At 36.8% G+C, this 17,300-nt stretch overlaps 3 protein-coding genes across 4 annotated transcripts; all 3 read right to left on the reverse strand.

Annotated features, from left to right (window-relative positions):
- Window positions 1-10,131, reverse strand: LOC9305551 (myosin-14). Its single transcript, XM_021016619.1, has 39 exons — window positions 9,891-10,131; window positions 9,168-9,293; window positions 8,888-9,031; window positions 8,605-8,750; window positions 8,353-8,509; window positions 8,184-8,242; window positions 7,896-8,055; window positions 7,457-7,606; window positions 7,239-7,375; window positions 7,000-7,146; window positions 6,792-6,893; window positions 6,445-6,502; window positions 6,255-6,356; window positions 6,130-6,167; window positions 5,916-6,042; window positions 5,649-5,819; window positions 5,435-5,566; window positions 5,237-5,346; window positions 5,095-5,155; window positions 4,805-4,982; window positions 4,513-4,718; window positions 4,238-4,357; window positions 3,845-3,943; window positions 3,545-3,757; window positions 3,284-3,423; window positions 3,090-3,189; window positions 2,972-3,016; window positions 2,805-2,888; window positions 2,538-2,708; window positions 2,217-2,360; window positions 1,928-2,128; window positions 1,685-1,822; window positions 1,526-1,596; window positions 1,344-1,443; window positions 1,201-1,257; window positions 1,016-1,072; window positions 835-915; window positions 611-693; window positions 1-508 (listed from the first exon to the last, which is right to left on the reverse strand). Exons 1-39 carry the CDS (start codon window positions 9,891-9,893, stop codon window positions 397-399), a joined length of 4,530 nt encoding a protein of 1,509 aa, XP_020872278.1. The 5' UTR covers window positions 9,894-10,131; the 3' UTR covers window positions 1-396.
- A 1,442-nt stretch (window positions 10,132-11,573) lies between these two features.
- LOC9305552 (ketohexokinase) lies at window positions 11,574-14,772 on the reverse strand. Of its 2 annotated transcripts, none has more exons than XM_002869435.2 (13): window positions 14,545-14,772; window positions 14,384-14,450; window positions 14,207-14,296; window positions 14,040-14,117; window positions 13,857-13,931; window positions 13,688-13,740; window positions 13,314-13,464; window positions 12,920-13,030; window positions 12,701-12,827; window positions 12,501-12,601; window positions 12,278-12,416; window positions 12,131-12,183; window positions 11,574-11,796 (listed from the first exon to the last, which is right to left on the reverse strand). In XM_002869435.2, the coding sequence occupies exons 1-13, from the start codon at window positions 14,625-14,627 to the stop codon at window positions 11,713-11,715; spliced, it is 1,212 nt and encodes a 403-aa protein (XP_002869481.1). In that variant the 5' UTR covers window positions 14,628-14,772; the 3' UTR covers window positions 11,574-11,712. The 2 variants fall into 2 exon arrangements, with proteins under 2 accessions (XP_002869481.1, XP_020872279.1); XM_021016620.1 differs by having other exon boundaries at window positions 12,501-12,598; window positions 14,545-14,677.
- Window positions 14,773-16,203: 1,431 nt separating this feature from the next.
- On the reverse strand, window positions 16,204-17,049 carry LOC9305553. Its single transcript, XM_021018945.1, has 2 exons — window positions 16,696-17,049; window positions 16,204-16,556 (listed from the first exon to the last, which is right to left on the reverse strand). Exons 1-2 carry the CDS (start codon window positions 16,779-16,781, stop codon window positions 16,313-16,315), a joined length of 330 nt encoding a protein of 109 aa, XP_020874604.1. The 5' UTR covers window positions 16,782-17,049; the 3' UTR covers window positions 16,204-16,312.
- Window positions 17,050-17,300: the final 251 nt, after the last annotated feature.

Genomic DNA, 17,300 nt, shown 5'->3' on the forward strand with positions numbered 1-17,300 from the left:
TGATACATAATAAATCCAATATAGGAAAACTATATATCTTTTACCCACTTAGGTTGTTTCCTTTTGTACAAACCAAAACATGAGTTGTTGTAGTATCTTTTGCTATAACAATTGGTGCATTTCACCAGATACCCAAAAATTAAAATGAAAGTTGAAACCAAAAAGAAGAAAGGAGAAACTGCACAAGAAGAACTGCACATAAGACTCCATGTCTCCGCTTTTCTCCCAGCCAAATGGAGAATCAACCAATCAATCAAGGTCTCGCCGTAAGGGTGACGAATAAAAAAGAATCTGGAAATCTCCGGCGACATTTTGTTCTTCTTTGCCCTCCTGCTTTTACTGGTGTGTTCTTGAAGGGACAGTACACCTGTACAGTTTCTTTTGGTATCTTCACCATTATAGCAAGAAACTGAAAGCTGGGTTTTCTTCAAGTTCTTCCGCTGGTTTCATTTCCGCAAAGTCCTTCTCTTGCATTGAACTTGATAGATCATCAGCCGAGAAGGGAATGCTGAGCATGCGAAAAAAGGAAAATTGGTTTTGATCCTAAGCAGTTAAACAAATCTTCTGCATACTAGATATAAAGAGTTCGAATTTAAGGTTATTTTGTTACCTAGAATCTTCGTCTAACAAGAAAGCGCTGCTGTCCGCGTCGTTGGAATCCTCTGTCATAAGCACTCTCATGTTTGCAATCACCTGTTCAAGAACATTAATTAGTAGAACTGTTAAGAGCAGATAGAACGGGAGAAAGAGAGAGAGAGAGAGAGAGAGAGAGAGAGAGAGAGAGAGAGAGAGAGAGAGAGAGAGAGAGAGAGCTATTTCTGCAGAAAAGCGTACATCTTGAGATACACTTCTTGTGTTGTAGCTGTCATCCCAGTACAATGTACATATCCTGTAAAGTTGCTGGACACTAAGGATCTGCAAAATTGAACACAACATTCAGATTCAGAAACAAATTCTTATGCATAATATCTGTCTATTGTCGAGTGAAAAGAGTCAGGCCGATGGAGGGACTCACAGGGCATAAATCATGTGCGATGTCATCGTACGAGATTCTGTACTTTTTATGGATGACCTGTTGGTAAATGCCAAATCAAGAGACAATCATAAGAACCGCACAAACCTCTTACCACCAGATATAGGAAATGAGGAAAATAGAATAGACGATTTTTCTTATAATCAGACAAGTGTAAAAGAACATACCATGAATCCAACAGCTTGCCTGATGTGTTTAAGTTCATCCCAGGATGAGCCAGCATACTGCAATTCAAGAGGACAGGTACAATGAGTCAAATTGTGCTGCGCATAAATCAATCAATAATTCCAAAAAAGTAGAAAGGGAATACTTCTTCTGTTGCTTCAGTGCACCATTCCTCTAACAATGCTAAACCAGATTTTACAAATTCTCCGTTGCTAAATGTACAACATTCTCGTCGCAAAAGAAGGCTACAGAAAACAATGAACCCTGTTATATTAATGCCTTACATAGATATGCCTAGTTGATGATAGATAATAAACCAACTCTGACCTGTTAAATAATTGGACATTGATGAATGAGAATGTCTGAATAAATATATTTTGGATAAGTACCGGAGGAACCTGAAAAAGGAAAGAACTATAAGAATTCCAGACATTAACGAGAAAGAAAATATTTAATGGAGAAGAGAGTTTCAGGGATTTCCCGTACAAAGTTCTCCTTTAGTGTGCTTAGAATTGCGTGTAAGCCGTCATTAATCGCATTCCAGTGGTCTAGAGGAGAATTCTTTCCCAATGTCTTTGAAGATCGAAACGATCGCAACGATCGTCCAGTTGATGTCCGCGGTGCCTAGAGAGGACCGTTCATGTCAGACCCCACAACATAAAGAGAAAGAAAAGAAGACTGATAGTATTAAAGGTAAGAAGAGAACAATAATTTATTTTCTTAGCCGACCTGGATGCAAAGGGAAAGCAAAGTTTGCAACTCGTTTTTCAGGTTGTCCCGAATCATTCCAAATATCTTTTCTACGTATGCTGTAAGCTGCTGTTTGAAAAGCAAAGCTGGATCCTTGGCCACAACAGGGCGAATCACTGCAGCCGCTGCAGCTTCTGCTGCTGCAGAAGTCTCGGCAGAGGAAGGCGCTGAACGAAAACCCTGGTATAGTATTTTAGAAGATAATGCTTCAGAAAAGTTTATTAATTTTGGAACATATATTAACATAGACTAACAAAGGCATATATACCATGGCCATTCTTCCAAACAAGGAAGTTGAAACAGGTGGTTTTTGCTGTGGAGTGTCACCGGGTTTCAGACTTTGTTGGATCATGAACAACAAGGTTGAAGTATTGGACAACCAATATGCCAAATGATCGTTGTCATCTTCATCCTGATAGTAATGATCGTAACAACTCAATTGTCATTATGATATATATAATCTTATGTTTCAGAGGTAGGCAACACCAGAGTACCCTGTTTCAGATTATTGAAGACAAAAAAAGAGCACAATATCCCATCCTTTGGTAACAATGTCTAACTTATAAAGACTTGACATGTAATTCAGTACCTTGATAGCAGAACCAATCATTTGAACAAGACGATCAAACACACTAGTCCTTTCAGCTTCAAAGGATTTCCAATGAAGGAGGCATTTGTATATCGTAAATGCCGCTACAGGCTTCCCCTGGTTGAATCCAATATTATTTACTACGCAGTTGATAAGAGCACCAATATTCTCCTATAGCAAGAAAAATATCTCTCTTCAATAAAAAAAGAAGGCACATCCGACAGATCAGAAAAAGCTAGAAGGGAGTAATTCAACTAAAAACCATACACGTTGACGATCGAGATGATATCTCCGAGTCTTTGCATCAGATTCCTGTTCTTGGGTTCTTTCCAGTGTTTCAATCTCAGATCCCTGCAGAGATGTCTTTAAAGGACACACAAACAGATAGAACATAATTAAGGGAAAAAGAGATAGAAAAGTAAGACAGGACTTACATTGAACAGACTTTCTTTGCTAGCAAAGTGGCCATTTTGTGAGCCCTACAAGAAGGATTGTAATACTTTAATTATCATGATTGTGTAGCCATCCAAGTATGGTGTTGTTCAGATATACCTTAACTGGAGTCGGAGGGAGATTTCCTGATGTCTGGATGAGGGATTTCTGCCTCAATATTTTGTTTTCAGATTCCACATCTAAGATTTTTTCTCGAAGTCTGCAAATTAACATGTGAAAAATACTCTTAATGTTGAGTGCCAAAGGGATCTATAATGAATTCATTAAGAGACCAAGAGATGTATCGTGGGTACTCGTGCACAGCAGTTTTCAAATTGACAATGGTAGTTTCAGCCTCTATAGCCTGCTTCAGTCTCTCCTCGCTTATTTTGTTTCTCTCCTCGAATTTTTTCTCTGTTTCATCAATCTTCTGGTCCAATGAACTTACCAGGGACTGAAACCAAATGAGAAATAAAGGAAATATGAAACCTTCCTTTAGATAGTTCACAGCTTTGACATCCTTAATAGACGCAGAGAAAAAAAAAAAAAAAAAAAGAAGAGAGCTAATTTCCTACCTTGAGCTTTTCATTTTCACTAGTTAGCTTCTCCACTAGCTCTGTGTCAACTACAGGAACCTCCTGCAACACAGGAACAGTTTCTGCCGTCCTTTTAGCAGCTTCCATTTCCTGCAAGTGCAAGGCTTTGGTTTCCTTGAATTGAAGTTGCATTTCCTCCAATGCTGATCGTAGTTTTGCATTTTCTTGTGTTTTACTTTCTTCCATGTCCGTCTAAATCGTTAAAGCCACAAAAATAGTGACGGATATATTAATTATCTGAATCCAGTAGAGAAGGTAAAGAGTTCTCTATTAACTTACCCTCATGCGTTTCTCTAGCTGCAGTTTCCATGTGAGTTCTTCCACTTGCTTCTCAAGCTTACTCTTGGCAGCTTCAAGGGCTCCCGTTTCCTTTGCAGCCTGCACGAAATATGAAGGCATCATTGTTGCAATTATTCATATTTTGGGAAAAGCTAACATCTTCTGCCTAAATTTCGTAGACCCTCAAACGGCAAAGATAACTTCCAGCTTCTAGCAATTGCGTCAAAAGAGCCAGTTCAACTATAAAACCTCAGCTAATCATTATGTAAGCTCATATATTTCCATTATATAAGCTCATTTAAAAACCAACATTATCTGAAGTGTCGCAATTGCCATATACTATGCTTAAAACGAGAACGAGGATACACACAGAGAAGGGAAGAGAAGGCTCACCGTCTTAAGCTTCCGCAGTTCTTTACGGGCTAACCTTGCTCTCCATGCACTTTGTGTTGTAATTGCTGCTTTCTTGAGCCTCTGGTAATGCAACTGGGCCAGGAATTTGCGACAATGACTCTGTAATATACAAAGAGAACAGATTCAAAGTCATAAATTTCAAAAGCAATTCGTGACAAAGAAGAAAAGCACGCAACATTTAATAGATGGACCAAAAAAACAAAACAAAGAAACATGTAGTCTTTTACAATTTTCACCAGAAACGTGTACAGCACCTGAATCATAATTGCCGCCTTGTCCTGCCTTTGGAACCGGAGCTTGTGACGGGAAGCCATACCACGTACTCCTAATTGAATGGAAACAGCAGCAAAATATAATTCCTTGTAAGACTTCCTAGCAAGATGCATCCGTATGTCTCTCTGAATCTCCAAAACAGCTGCTTCTCTGCGCAAGGCCTCAAAGATAAGCCGAGAAAGTTGACCTACAAATCACGTACAACAAAGCAGGGGATGAATAATTAGTAACATTTCAAGTTTCCTGGGTAGTACACTATGAACTTTTAAGTACCTCTGCACACAGCCTGCATATTAGTTGCAACCTTGCGGAGCATAACAAAAGTTTTGCGGGACAAGTAGGAACGGAATTTCCTCTGGATGCTGCTGGCTGCTCTGCCTAAGACCTCATTCCTCCGAGCATCTAAGTCAGCCATCTGTCCAGCCCTGAGGAAAACCTTCGTTTTACCAATCTAGAAAAACAAAGCGCATCATAAAAGGAGGATCAATCAGACGCTCAACAGAAGAGTTTTAAAGCTCGGCCACATAGCAAAGTATTCAAAACATGGAGCTTCAAAAACGTACTTGGTATCCTTGGAGTGCAACTTTTTCAAGAAGTTTCTTGCAAGCAGCTACATCATCAGTACTAGAAAAAGGCCAAACGAAAAGTTAGAACATTTTCAATATCTAGGTAAGTTTCATAACTCTAAGTTGAAGTAAGGGAAACCTCTTATCCAAAACTTCAGGAGCCAGAACGCTAAATCTCTCGAGGAATTCTTCAAATTGTTTTCTTGTAGGAAATCCAGCACAGCTAATCCTGATTGCCTCCATCACGCCCTGAAAGAAATGCATATTCAGAATTTAAAACTTGCATCTAACTATGACAAGCACATTTATTAGAAAAACCAATATATGGAAGCCCCACCCCACATCGTAACTGTTGCAAAACATTTTGGTTCTCAAAGATCAAAGGCTTCAGAAGATTATTGGGCTTCACACAACGAATATAGTGAGGCTCAGTAGTACTCAGCGTTTCAAGCAATGTCATCAATTGTTGCTGCATTGAGTAAGAAAGTAGCTTCAGTAGTCATGAGATTAATTAGATAACAATTTGCATATAACTACTTCATTTAGTGCACCTTAAATCGTGAAGCAATCGAAGAGAACTTTGACTTGTTGTTAGCATCTTCCGCAAGAAGAGGAAAGAGACATGCAACAAAAGCACACCTCGAAGCATTTAGCAGAGCCTGATGCTCGGCAACAACATAATCTTTGTTCTTTTCCAGGAACTGTTCAGTCTGATAAGTGACCTGATATTTGATTTAGTACTTATTAGGGTATGAGCAACAAGTTTTAGGACATTATTACACTATAATATTCAAACATCGAAACAAGTGTATACTCACATCACCAGCATAGTGGCAAATTGTGAAGTCCGTACGAGATAATTTTGGCTTACTAAAGTGCTTGTGATCTTTGAACGTTTGATACATCTTTTCGGCAAACGTTTCATGTGTTGATCTTGGGAACATGCTGCAAGATACAGGTATGAAATTTGGATATGAAAGGAGAACGAGACAATACGTGCTGAACAATATAAATTCAAGTTCTTAGCCATACCAAGCCTCATTCAGGAGAGAAATGATACCACCAGCTTTCTGAGACATGACAAAACAATAATGAATAGTATTTAGTACATAATACACAGTAAGATGTAGCAGATGTAACATGGTGAAACTAGCGACCTTTTCAATAAGGTCCAAAATATCTTGATTATCTACAAACTCAATGTAGCTCCAATCAATTTCTTCTTTATTATATTCATCTTGTTCCATTTTGAAGACGTGCTGCCCGGAAAAAAACGTGGATCACTATTAGGGACAAATCAGGCTGAAGAATGGGAACCATCTGAAGATGAACAAACCTCAGACAAACCTGATTAAAGTGTTGCTGAAGTTTCTCATTCGTCAAATTGATGCAAAATTGCTCAAAACTGCAACGTGCATGCAATACAAAGCATTTTTCAAGGAAAACACAAGCAAAATCCATTTGATATATTCACTTCCCTTCCATTTCAAAATATATATGTAAGAAAGGAGAGCAACACCTACGACCCTTTCCATTGCATACTAAAACTAGAGATCCATAAAGAACCAACAAAGTAATCAACAGGCTATCATGTGAAAATGCTGAGACTTATTATTCTATCAGGCTAAGTTCCATAGTATTTCTCTAAAGTGGTCCCATTCCCTTATCAAACAAAAGGCATACCGCTTAAGCACCTGTTTGTCTTGAAACTCTCAAACCCATATATATCCAGCACTCCAATCAAATACTTTGAGTCGGGATCTTGTCCAATTGAATTATTGATCTTGTTCACAATCCTGAAAGAGCGATAGAGCAAATTCAGAAAGTTTAATTAAAGTAAGTTTGCAAAGAAAGAGAAGCATTCAGCTACCCAAATTCTGAATGTATTAAGATTAGACATACCAATCAAACAATCTTGAGTACACAGTTTTTGCCAATGCATCTCTGCTGAGTGCCGCAGATTCTGGATCCAGCCATTTCGTAATGGTTTCACCACGTGTCACAATTACACGTTTACAAAGAGAATCTTCCAGTGCCTGCTCATCGCACCTGATGAAATCCAAAAGGAGTCATGAACGACTTCTTTATCCCATGTTCAATGAACCAGTTCCACATTGTAAATTCATAGATAATTTACTCACATGAAAAGCTCAGCCGCAGTCGTCAGATGATAGTTGGACGTGTCATCTTTTGGGGCTGACGAGTCTGCTTCTTTCCCTTTACCAAATTCAACGTTACCTAGATGAAGAATAGCAGCCACAACTCGAAATATTGCTTCCTGACATAAAGTTATATCAAAAGACACTCATATGTCGATACCATAATACTTACTAAGGGAATGACCATAACAAAAAATTACCTGCTCCTCTGAATTTATCCCAACAACATCCATTGCCTTTCTAGTTTCACGATACTCCTTCGCATCATCCATTCTCTCCAACTCAATGCATTGAGATTGATTCAGGTAATGAAATTTTCTTGGATCGGCCAATTTCCATTTTTTAATGTCCTGATTAAATAATAAAAGGACAATACATCAGCGAAAGAATTTCTATGATACATCCTTAATGGAAGACTGCAAAATTTTAATGATGCCTCCAAATGACTTTTAATAGACGTGAACCAACAGATACAATCAAATGAGGTTATTAGCATTGAATTTTTAACATAGTTGAAAATAAAGAGCAAAGTCTGATCCATAGCTATTTTAAATACCAGATCAGATTCTGACGTCCCCAGTGATAATAACGCATATAAGTTCTGGGAAGCACTTTATAGGAGAGAGAGCCCAAATGTACCTCAGGAGGTGCAGCACAGAGCATGTAAAAACAGTGATAGTTCCTCTCGGGATCTGAGACCTGGCAAACTCGCGATCTCTCTAACAAATAAGTCCTGATAGCAGCTCCTGATATCCTTCCTCTTTGATCAAACTGAATCTCCACAAATTTACCAAATCGACTGCAACATTATAATGATCATGAACATGAATCAATAGGTATTAAGGATATTCAACACAAACAGAGAAAAATAAAAGTATGTACGCACACACATATGCATATGGATATGTATATTTATACTATATACACCTTGAATTGTTGTTCCTTACGGTCTTTGCATTTCCAAATGCTTCTAGAACAGGGTTGGACTACATAAAAAAAAACATCAACATATCTAAGAATGATTTTTGAATCTACTTCACCAAAACTTGACTTTGACAATTTAGAAGGTCATACTAAAAGGTATAACATGGATCACCTCCAAAACTTTCTTTTCGACTGTCCTTCCTTCGGAAACAGCTCGACCTCCCATGTCTGCCAGATATTGCATGAGCAATTTAGTAGTCTCAGTTTTCCCTGCTCCACTTTCACCACTTACCAGGATTGATTGACTAATGCCCTGATTTTTCATTTGTCTACCCCCAGTGGAAACAAGCCAAAGAATATCAAAAACGAAACAACCAGTACCAAAAGAAGAACAAAGAAAACTCCAAAATTACATGGCAGGCACCTGTAAGCTGCATCCGCAACTGCAAACGGGTGGGGGCTCAATTCTCCAAGGGCTGCACCTTTATATTGTTGCATCATATGGTTGTTGTAAAGATGTGGTAGTCTTCTAAAAGGGTTTACAGCAATCAGAATATTCCCTGTATAGGTCTGGAAGAATAGATATATTAGCGAAAATGCCTAACAAAGTGAAAGAAGATATTGACGTTCAAGAAGCTCCTGCCAGCAGATGAAATTTACATATATAAGTAAAACTCATTTGTAATGAAATGCAACAGAATACTCACATATATCTCATTGACATCAAATCTTGATTTCATATTTTGGAGGACTCCTGGTTCATGTAAATATGCTAGCCTTGTCATATCATCCACTCCAGAAGCTGGAGCTTCAACATCTTTTGGGTATGCATTTGAAACTTTAATAGCCACCTGAAACATTCCAGTAATGTAACAAAGTCACTTAATGTGAACTCAATCCGCCTATAAATATACAAACAAACAAACGTAAAATTCCAAAGTTCAGAAGTTGATGCCCTAATTAATGATTCAAACTGGTTAAACATACCGTCTTCCCCGAGGAACATTTGACCTTGATATCATTTCCTTTAACCTCGACAACTTCACCGTCTATCCATGCCACTTCTGGATCTTCCACCCAAACGCAAGAGCCAACATTAACTGTAGTACAAGCCTGCAAAACCAACAATTCAGATACTTGTATCTTCACAGCTTTATTTCAACTTCTAAAACAGTGTGAGCATATTTCCTCCAAACTAGTTCAAACTAGAGTTACAATAAATAGAATCACTCTCGCGAAAGAGGAGCATTATACACTCTAGTAAGTTACATTTGTGTCAAAGAACAAAACCCCTAAACGGATGAACTCAGAACCTTGAACACCAGATCAAAAGATTCAGAGGATCATATTCAAATGGTAAAGTCAGGTTCCAGCTCAAAAACCATTTTAGTAAAACCACATCAAAATTCTGGTCAAACATGAATCAAAGGAAAGTCTTACCATCCGATTTCTCGGATTGCTACCTAAAAGTCTACATCTCCAAAGGTTCAATCAGAGAATGAAACCAAATTTTCCGTTCGAATTCGAAGATATAGTAGATCATCGAGAAATCTCCAATTAAAGTCCAACCACGGATCAGTCAACAATAGCTACTCATGAAAACAAACAGATGATTCCAACAATACGAAGAACACAATCGCAATAGAAAATAACTCACTCCGAGAGAATGTGAACGGAAATAAACCCAGAAAAAACAAACAAATAACATACCATTTTCCGCCGGAGATTTATCAGATCAGAAACTATTTGTTTGATTTTGGATCTAAGCGCATGAGATTCCTCCGATAACAGATGATCGTTCACAAACTCTAACGGCGGCAAATGTCTATATGTAACTTACGCCATGAAGGAGACGAACTCTGCAACTCCAAAACCCATAAATTTGTCAAGAGAAAACCAAACAAAAAGTCGCCAGAAATGCGATTGAATTCGATGAAAGTTTGAGAAGCTTAGAAACCTTCAAGCAAACAATAATTAAAATTTTCAAATTGGCTCGAGAAAAAATCTTCTTTGGGTCTGTGTGTTTTTTTTTTTTTTTTTTTTTGTATAGACGCTTTCGTTTATTTTCTTAAATATTAGTAGTATATATTTTTTCTTTCATGACTTAGTGAGAATTAGTCGTCGAGCTTTTACTGCAATTAAGGTAAGTAAGCGTTAAATTACCATTCAATTCATAAAGTGGTGTCCTTAACGATTTAATCTAATAAATATTCTCCACACTTTTTTATTTGCAGGTTTATTTTTCTACCTCTTAGAAAAAAAATGTTAATTTCCATTTTTTTTTATGAAAATCGGAGGATCTCGGACAAAATCTAGACTACTAATCTCCGATTAAATCGAATATTCTTACCATTTAAAACGTTCACAGTGATCAACTATATGATTGAAATTGCAGTGAAAAAATTCGAGCAATGGATATCCCAAAACCCGATAAATTCAGCCATTAGATCATAATGATATTAGTTTAAAATTTGTCAATTTACATTTTGATTTTTGTATTGGAAAAATGATGGATAAAATAGTATTCTAGAGATAATAATAAACGTAACAATGTAATCTTTGATCTTGTTGACCAAAAACAAAACACAATGTAATCTTGTTTCAAGAACAAATTATACAACTTGCTGATCAGATCCACAATACTAATATCTAGTGTTATTTAATTCCATGCATCTATGGCACCTCTCGAGAATATGAAAAATTTATGAACAAATAGATATTTCCTTACAAAAATACCTTCATATTATTTCTTCCTAGCTAATGAATAATAATACAGTTTGCGTGGATTCACATGATAGACTAGGAAAAAAAAAAAAAAGTTACGTGCAAGACTGCTTCGTATCCTTTACTTCGAGGGGATGCATGGAAGCAAAGAATTGGTACTAGTTGTGTTAGATAGAATTGTCACTTGTCAACATTCGGGGTAATAATTTTTGTTTTCACTCAAATATTTGAGTGTAATACTTGTGTACGTTTCTTAAGGAGAGACCCTCACTTGCTCAAGTATTGTCCGTTTACCATTGGACTTCTTTTGACATCACATTTTGCTTCTTTTACCGGTTCACATGGCCGATCATCTCGCCGTCACTAAGCTTCTTCTGATAGACAGAGAAAATGGGTTCCACATTTTTAGCCAATGAGAGGGGCGCGTGGACCCAACAATTATGATTTTGTCTTTGTTGTGTTTATTGTTTAACATCGGCAAGTTGGGCGTAGCTATCCACCATTGACTTGGAGCAGTCGACGGATTATCAGCATGTAGTGTTCGGTGGAATCTAGCCGTTGATCATACGATCGAGATCAAGGTTGAAGCGTTCACAATCGCTAGAATTTAGTAGTTTAGAATAACACCACTTCACCATATATGTTACTTTTTAAATAAGAACAAAAAAAAAGAGTCAAACACTCAAACCTAACCAGAATATTATTTGATACCAAGTCTTTATTTCATCCAATAGAAGAACATTTAAATTACATGAAGTGGGTAATGGAGTAAAGAGACTCAGAAGTTGACAAAGGAACACAGAGAGTGTCAAACCAGAAAGGGTACAAGTCTAGGATCTGCACGGTGAGGAAGACCAGTGCGAGCTCCCATAGCTCGGCAGCTGCAACCAGCCTGCATATACAAAGCAATTGTTACAAAGATCAGGATGAAAACGTTATGTATGTTCCATTTGGAAATTAAATTACAGTTTGCGGACTGAAGGTGATGGTTTGATGAGGCTAGAAAAACATTGGAAACAATGGCCATTTATATGAGCCCCAAACTAATGGCAACCAGGGATTCACGTGGCGGCTCAAAACTTTGAGACTGGTCTGGGTTTTGGCTTAGGATTACGAAGCTCGGTTATCCGAAAACAGTTCCAAGATTCACATAATCTATATGTAATGTTGAGGTTTCATATGCATTGGTGAAAACAAAGCAGAGAGGTTCAGTTTAGAAGAGTTACCACTTGAGCAGCAAACGGTAACATTTTCTCTGGGTGCATGCCGGCACATATGGCTACAGATCAAGGAAACAAGTAGAGATAGGTCATTTTTGGGTTTTGGGTTCATATTTTTCAGGGCATGTACAAGAAATTTTGCAAATCGTTTACCATATAGAACTGCTCCTATGAATGCATCTCCAGCACCGGTGGTGTCTACAAGCTCGTCTGGAGGAATTTTCTCTGCTGTTCCAAGAAATAATCTTCCGGTCACTGTTCCTACCCCATTGGCCTTCAGCTTTGTTGTCTCCTGCAAGAGAAAATGTGTGTGAATGGTTGGTTTGTTGTTTTCATACGGTGAAAATTTCTTTTAGGAGCTAGAACGTTTATTTACCGACGAAACACATGTTGGAAATGTTGTGGTTGAGTCATTTCTATGCTTCAGTGTCTCCAACAAGCTCTCAATGTCTATCTCTTGAGATTCAAATACTTCTGCTAAACTCGACACAGCCAAAGGATGTTGATGACCGGGGAAAAGGATCATGTAAGAAGTTCTGAATTCTAGTGAGTGACATAAAGTCTCGGGTTTTGTACCTGTTGAAGCTCTTTGAACCATTAAGCATCCTTCTTCACCCAAGGTCACGATCACAAATTTCAGTTTAGGCAATCTCAACAACATGGAAACAAGTGCACCAGGAGTTGACGACACCTCTGTCCATGTCTGCAAGATGTGAGGGGCTGAGAATATTTAGCCTCAAATGCTAAAAAAAAAAGATGCCGGAAAAACAAGAACTGAAACTGAGACTAACTTACCTGAGGGAATTTTGTTGAGCAGACAACGTAGTCGGCGAATTGCAAGAGTTCATCTAAACCATCTCTTTTCTTCTCTGCATCAACTAGAATAGGTATCTTCTTGCGACTTGCCTGCTCTGGATAAACGCAACAAGCACAGGAGGAAATGAACATGTAGGTTGCGTGGCATTTTATGTTTTTGAAAACACAAGAAAAAAGAGAATCTTGTGAAATCTTACAAACATCAAATACTTATCAAAGACTAATCCTACATACATACAATCAAACTAGAAATTTAGAAATAATACTGCGCATAACAATAAAAAAAAAAACACTTGTTTTGGTGTACTTGGGAGAAATTTAGGAACTTGTGAAACCTAAAACCCATTTAAAATGTAAAGAGATGCATGCTTACCTCTTTTGCAATCATCAAGGCCGTTTCGTGTAATCTTACATCAAAGTATACAATGCTTGCTCTGTCTAGAGCTGAGAACATGCTCGATTGAGAAAGGTCAGTTGGTAACATGGGGGGGTCTCCAGGCGTGTGAATACAAGTACGCGTTTTCCTGAAAAAAAATAACCAATAAAGATCTGATGATCTAGGCAAACAAAACAGTTCCAAGCCATAGGACTACCATTTCACATTCTATATTTAAAGTAACTATTGCTTGAATACTTAACTACTAGAAGTTGACACAAAGAAGACCACAGTACTCAAACTTAACTGCTTACAATATAAAACAGGTCCTCAAATTCACAAACAACATCAGGGCTAAAAAAAACACTCACGTTTGGTTGTCAACTATGATATAGGTAAATGGTGAATTGCCCTCTTTAGAGACCTTCCAAGAAATGAGATAAAAAGACATCAATTACTGTGAAGATTAGGAAACTGAAGACAAAACTGCAAACTTTAGAGTCTAAGACTCGACACAATGATCCTAAAGTTGAGCATTACCACAAGAAAGGAAGTATCCACACCATCAGCATCAAGCTCCTCCAACATACCCTTTCCTTGAGAGTCGTTCGCTACCTAAAGATATATTATTTTCATTACTAATCAATTAGCAACACTACACACTAGTGTTGAATCTGTTCATGCCCAAATTTTCGATTTAGAAAAGAGAAATCAATGAATGACCTTACTAATCAGTCTCGAATTCAATCCCAAACGAGCAGCACAAGTTAACGCATTTGCAGCATTTCCACCTCCTTGCACCTGAAAACATTCTCAACTCCTAAAAACCTAAACCCCTAAATTCACTACCAAAGCAGAAGACGGGTAGGTGGGAGCAGAAAAGACCGAACCTTTAGGCTAGTGCTTCGGATCTTGTCGTCAGGTTGAGGATAAGAATCCACAGTCGCTAAGAAATCTACAGCGATGCCACCACAACCAAGCTGCCAAAAATCACACGAAGAATGTCATTCTCTTATAAGCGTGATTCAAGTCAAAAACCCAATTCATGGAGGAGGTACAAAACTCACGACGATGGCATTATCCGGCGGAGGAGGAACAGAATCTACGGAGGAAGAAGACATTCTAGTCCTGAAACTGAATCATAAGAGTAAGAGAGAAGAAGCTATCAGAAAGTCAGTAAGAGCTGAAGTAAACAGAGAATACAATGCTCGGAAACTGAGAAAGCGACCTTGTGAATCGTCGTGAGGCCGGAAGATAGATACCGGAGGTGGAGAAGAGAGGAAGAGGTGGAACATGAGTGAAGCAGAGCATTTCTGAGTGACAGAGAGAGAGAGAGGGTTTTTTTTTGGTCAACGAGTGAGAGAGATGTGAGAGTCAGATGCTAAAATCTGATCAAACCGGCCGGTTCAATCTGTTTGGACCAAAACCTTTTCCATGAGTTAGAAGCTTTTGGAACGTTTTTTTTTTTTTTTTCCTTATTATGAAAGCATTTAACTGATTTTTCTTCTGGCTTTTGTCAAAATTTTGTCCAAAGTCTATCTCACATGATAATGGAAAAAAAAAAAAAAGTCTATCTCACATGATCACATCTCTTTTGATGATGTTATGTGACATGTTGATTTTGAATGGTAACATGTTGAAACAGTTATGATAGTGGACTTGATAATGGTAGTAACATATTACTAATAGTTATGTCTTGATTAAGTTAAATTCTATTAATGCTACATTTATGTTGACGATTGGCTTTTTAAATGCTAACCAGCATTAATTTAACAACGGAGTAAATAACATTTGAACGTGTGAATGGTGCAAACTTTTACAGTATGATGTTCTAAAGCCTTTAAACGCTATTGATGGATATATCACCATTCAACGATGTCATGTTGATTTGGGGTATATGACTAAATCTTGCTGACATCACACTAATAATTGAAGAAAAAAAAAAGTGGTGGATTTTATTATCTTTACTTTTACGTTAACCTAAGTTCAGACGTGTGTCTTTGATTTCAGTTAATTTACAATGGGAAAATTTGTTTCATCTGTATTTTTTTTTTTCCATTTCTCTCCATTCTAGTAATTTTTATTATTTATATATTACTCGGTTACTCCTCTTATCCTCTATGATAACACCAGTCAAAGCATTCGATAATGGGAACATGATTATTGATTAGGGAATAATTTTTTTCTGTTATACAATATATGCTTATTGATGAATGATGATGATTCAATATAGTTTCTCTTCAAATTAAAACTTAAAATATGATATGCTTTGCCTAAAGCTAGGTAAACAATATGGAAAGTTGAGGTCAGCAGATCTAAAAGACAGGAAATTTAATAGTATTATTAATTAGAAGCATAAAGGGACAAATAAAGATCACCTCTTGTTGACTGAGAGAATCCAACGTTTACGGTTTCATAATTTCCAAATATTAATTTGAACAACTTATAATAACTCATATAATTTCAATCATAGAAAATGTTAGGGTTCTAGTGGTGAAGGCTTTATATGCCCTGACATTTTACCCTGAAGATTCATCTCAGGACTATTCGAATTGATGAGGTTTAGTCAAACTTGATTTGTGAAAACATTGTTTCATTATGCCACTATTAATGCACACATCTATACTCCCTCTGTTTCACAAAGAGTGTCATTTTAGAATTTTGCACACAGATTAAGAAAACATTAAATTTTTTGTTTTTTCTAAACAAAAACATCATTAACTATATACCTAAACATAATCTGCCCAATAGTAAAACAATCTGCAGAATACTAATAGTCATAAAACATAAAAAATCATTAAATTTTGCATTGAAAACCTAAAACGACACTCTTTGTGAAACAAAAATAAAACCTTAAAACGACACTTTTTATGAAACGGAGAGAGTATTTTCTTACTAAACAAAAAACTAAAAGGACACCCAATTAAATGCAACAACTTATACGAATCACAATGTTAGAAATACAAAAAAGAATTAAAAAAACAAGTACACAAAAATTAAGAAGAGAGGAAAATGTAGTGTTTGTCAACAGAGAGAGAAACATCCCAAGTACAAGAAAGTCCCTTTGGAAAAGTGACAATATCACCTGCCCCAAACTCTACACACCATTCAACTTCTGCATCCGATGATGATGATAATGATGATGGTGGTTTAGGGTAAACCTTAACTTTACCCCTCACAATGTAACATATCTCTTCTGCTTCATATTTCAAATGGTATTTCCCTGGTGAACATCCCCACCTTCAACAACAAATAAAACAAAATCCCAATTTGATTCCATAAGATACAAAATTTCCTAAATCTATCTCATGCAACTTTGCCAAATCGATCTCACACAAGTAAGAATTTAAAACAAATTAAAGAGAGAGTCAATTCTTACTTGGGCCATGACTTGAACTTTAGTTCGTCGAGACGAGCTTGAGATGGGTTTTTCTCGACGATGATTCTTGGGTTTTGATCTGCCATTTATTATGATCTCCTTTATTTCTAATCAAATGTTTTTATTTTCAAAGAGAGGAGAGAAATGAGAAACGTAAAAAGGAGATAAGTATGAGAGTGTGTAATCGTTAAGGCTTTCTTTTGACGTATTTATTCAGTCAAGAGATGGATCGATGCAGTAAGAAAGAGAAAAATATCTCTATATATTGACTAGAGAAAAAAATAAAGAACAAAAAGAAAAACCAGATGTCTCCAATAATGGCTATGAAATTTTCACCATTTTGGAGATTAGAAGCCAAATTTTTCACCATTTAATAATAATAATTATAAGTAATGTTTAATAATACTCTTGCCATAGTTTCAAATGTTATTATTAGTTGACTGATGATTATATAAAAAAAATTTTACTTTGTTTCAACAAAAGAGCATCTAACCTTATAGATATGGAAATAAATTTAACTTCTTCACATATTTTGTTATCATAATTTAAGTGACATGCATGTGTATTTGGATCCACTGAGTCAAAGGTTTGACTGAGAATCCATT

The sequence above is a fragment of the Arabidopsis lyrata genome (assembly GCF_000004255.2).
Source record: "Arabidopsis lyrata subsp. lyrata unplaced genomic scaffold ARALYscaffold_7, whole genome shotgun sequence".
NCBI classification, from domain to species: Eukaryota; Viridiplantae; Streptophyta; class Magnoliopsida; order Brassicales; family Brassicaceae; genus Arabidopsis; species Arabidopsis lyrata.

Bases quoted from the DNA above. Each gene is read 5' to 3' on its own strand.
- LOC9305551 (XM_021016619.1), bottom strand. The intron at 6,894-6,999 runs GTATGTCTAATC...TCGCTCTTTCAG, and splicing joins TACTCAAGATTGTTTGATTG to GATTGTGAACAAGATCAATA. The intron at 3,190-3,283 runs GTACCCACGATA...GTTAATTTGCAG, and splicing joins TTGAAAACTGCTGTGCACGA to ACTTCGAGAAAAAATCTTAG.
- LOC9305552 (XM_002869435.2), bottom strand. From the start codon at position 14,627: ATGCTCTGCTTCACTCATGTTCCACCTCTTCCTCTCTTCTCCACCTCC. The intron at 14,297-14,383 runs GTGAGTTTTGTA...GATTTTTGGCAG, and splicing joins CGCCGGATAATGCCATCGTC to CTTGGTTGTGGTGGCATCGC. The intron at 13,741-13,856 runs GTAATGCTCAAC...ATTTCTTGGAAG, and splicing joins TGGATACTTCCTTTCTTGTG to GTCTCTAAAGAGGGCAATTC.
- LOC9305553 (XM_021018945.1), bottom strand. From the start codon at position 16,781: ATGGCAGATCAAAACCCAAGAATCATCGTCGAGAAAAACCCATCTCAA. The intron at 16,557-16,695 runs GTAAGAATTGAC...TTGTTGTTGAAG, and splicing joins AAGTTCAAGTCATGGCCCAA to GTGGGGATGTTCACCAGGGA.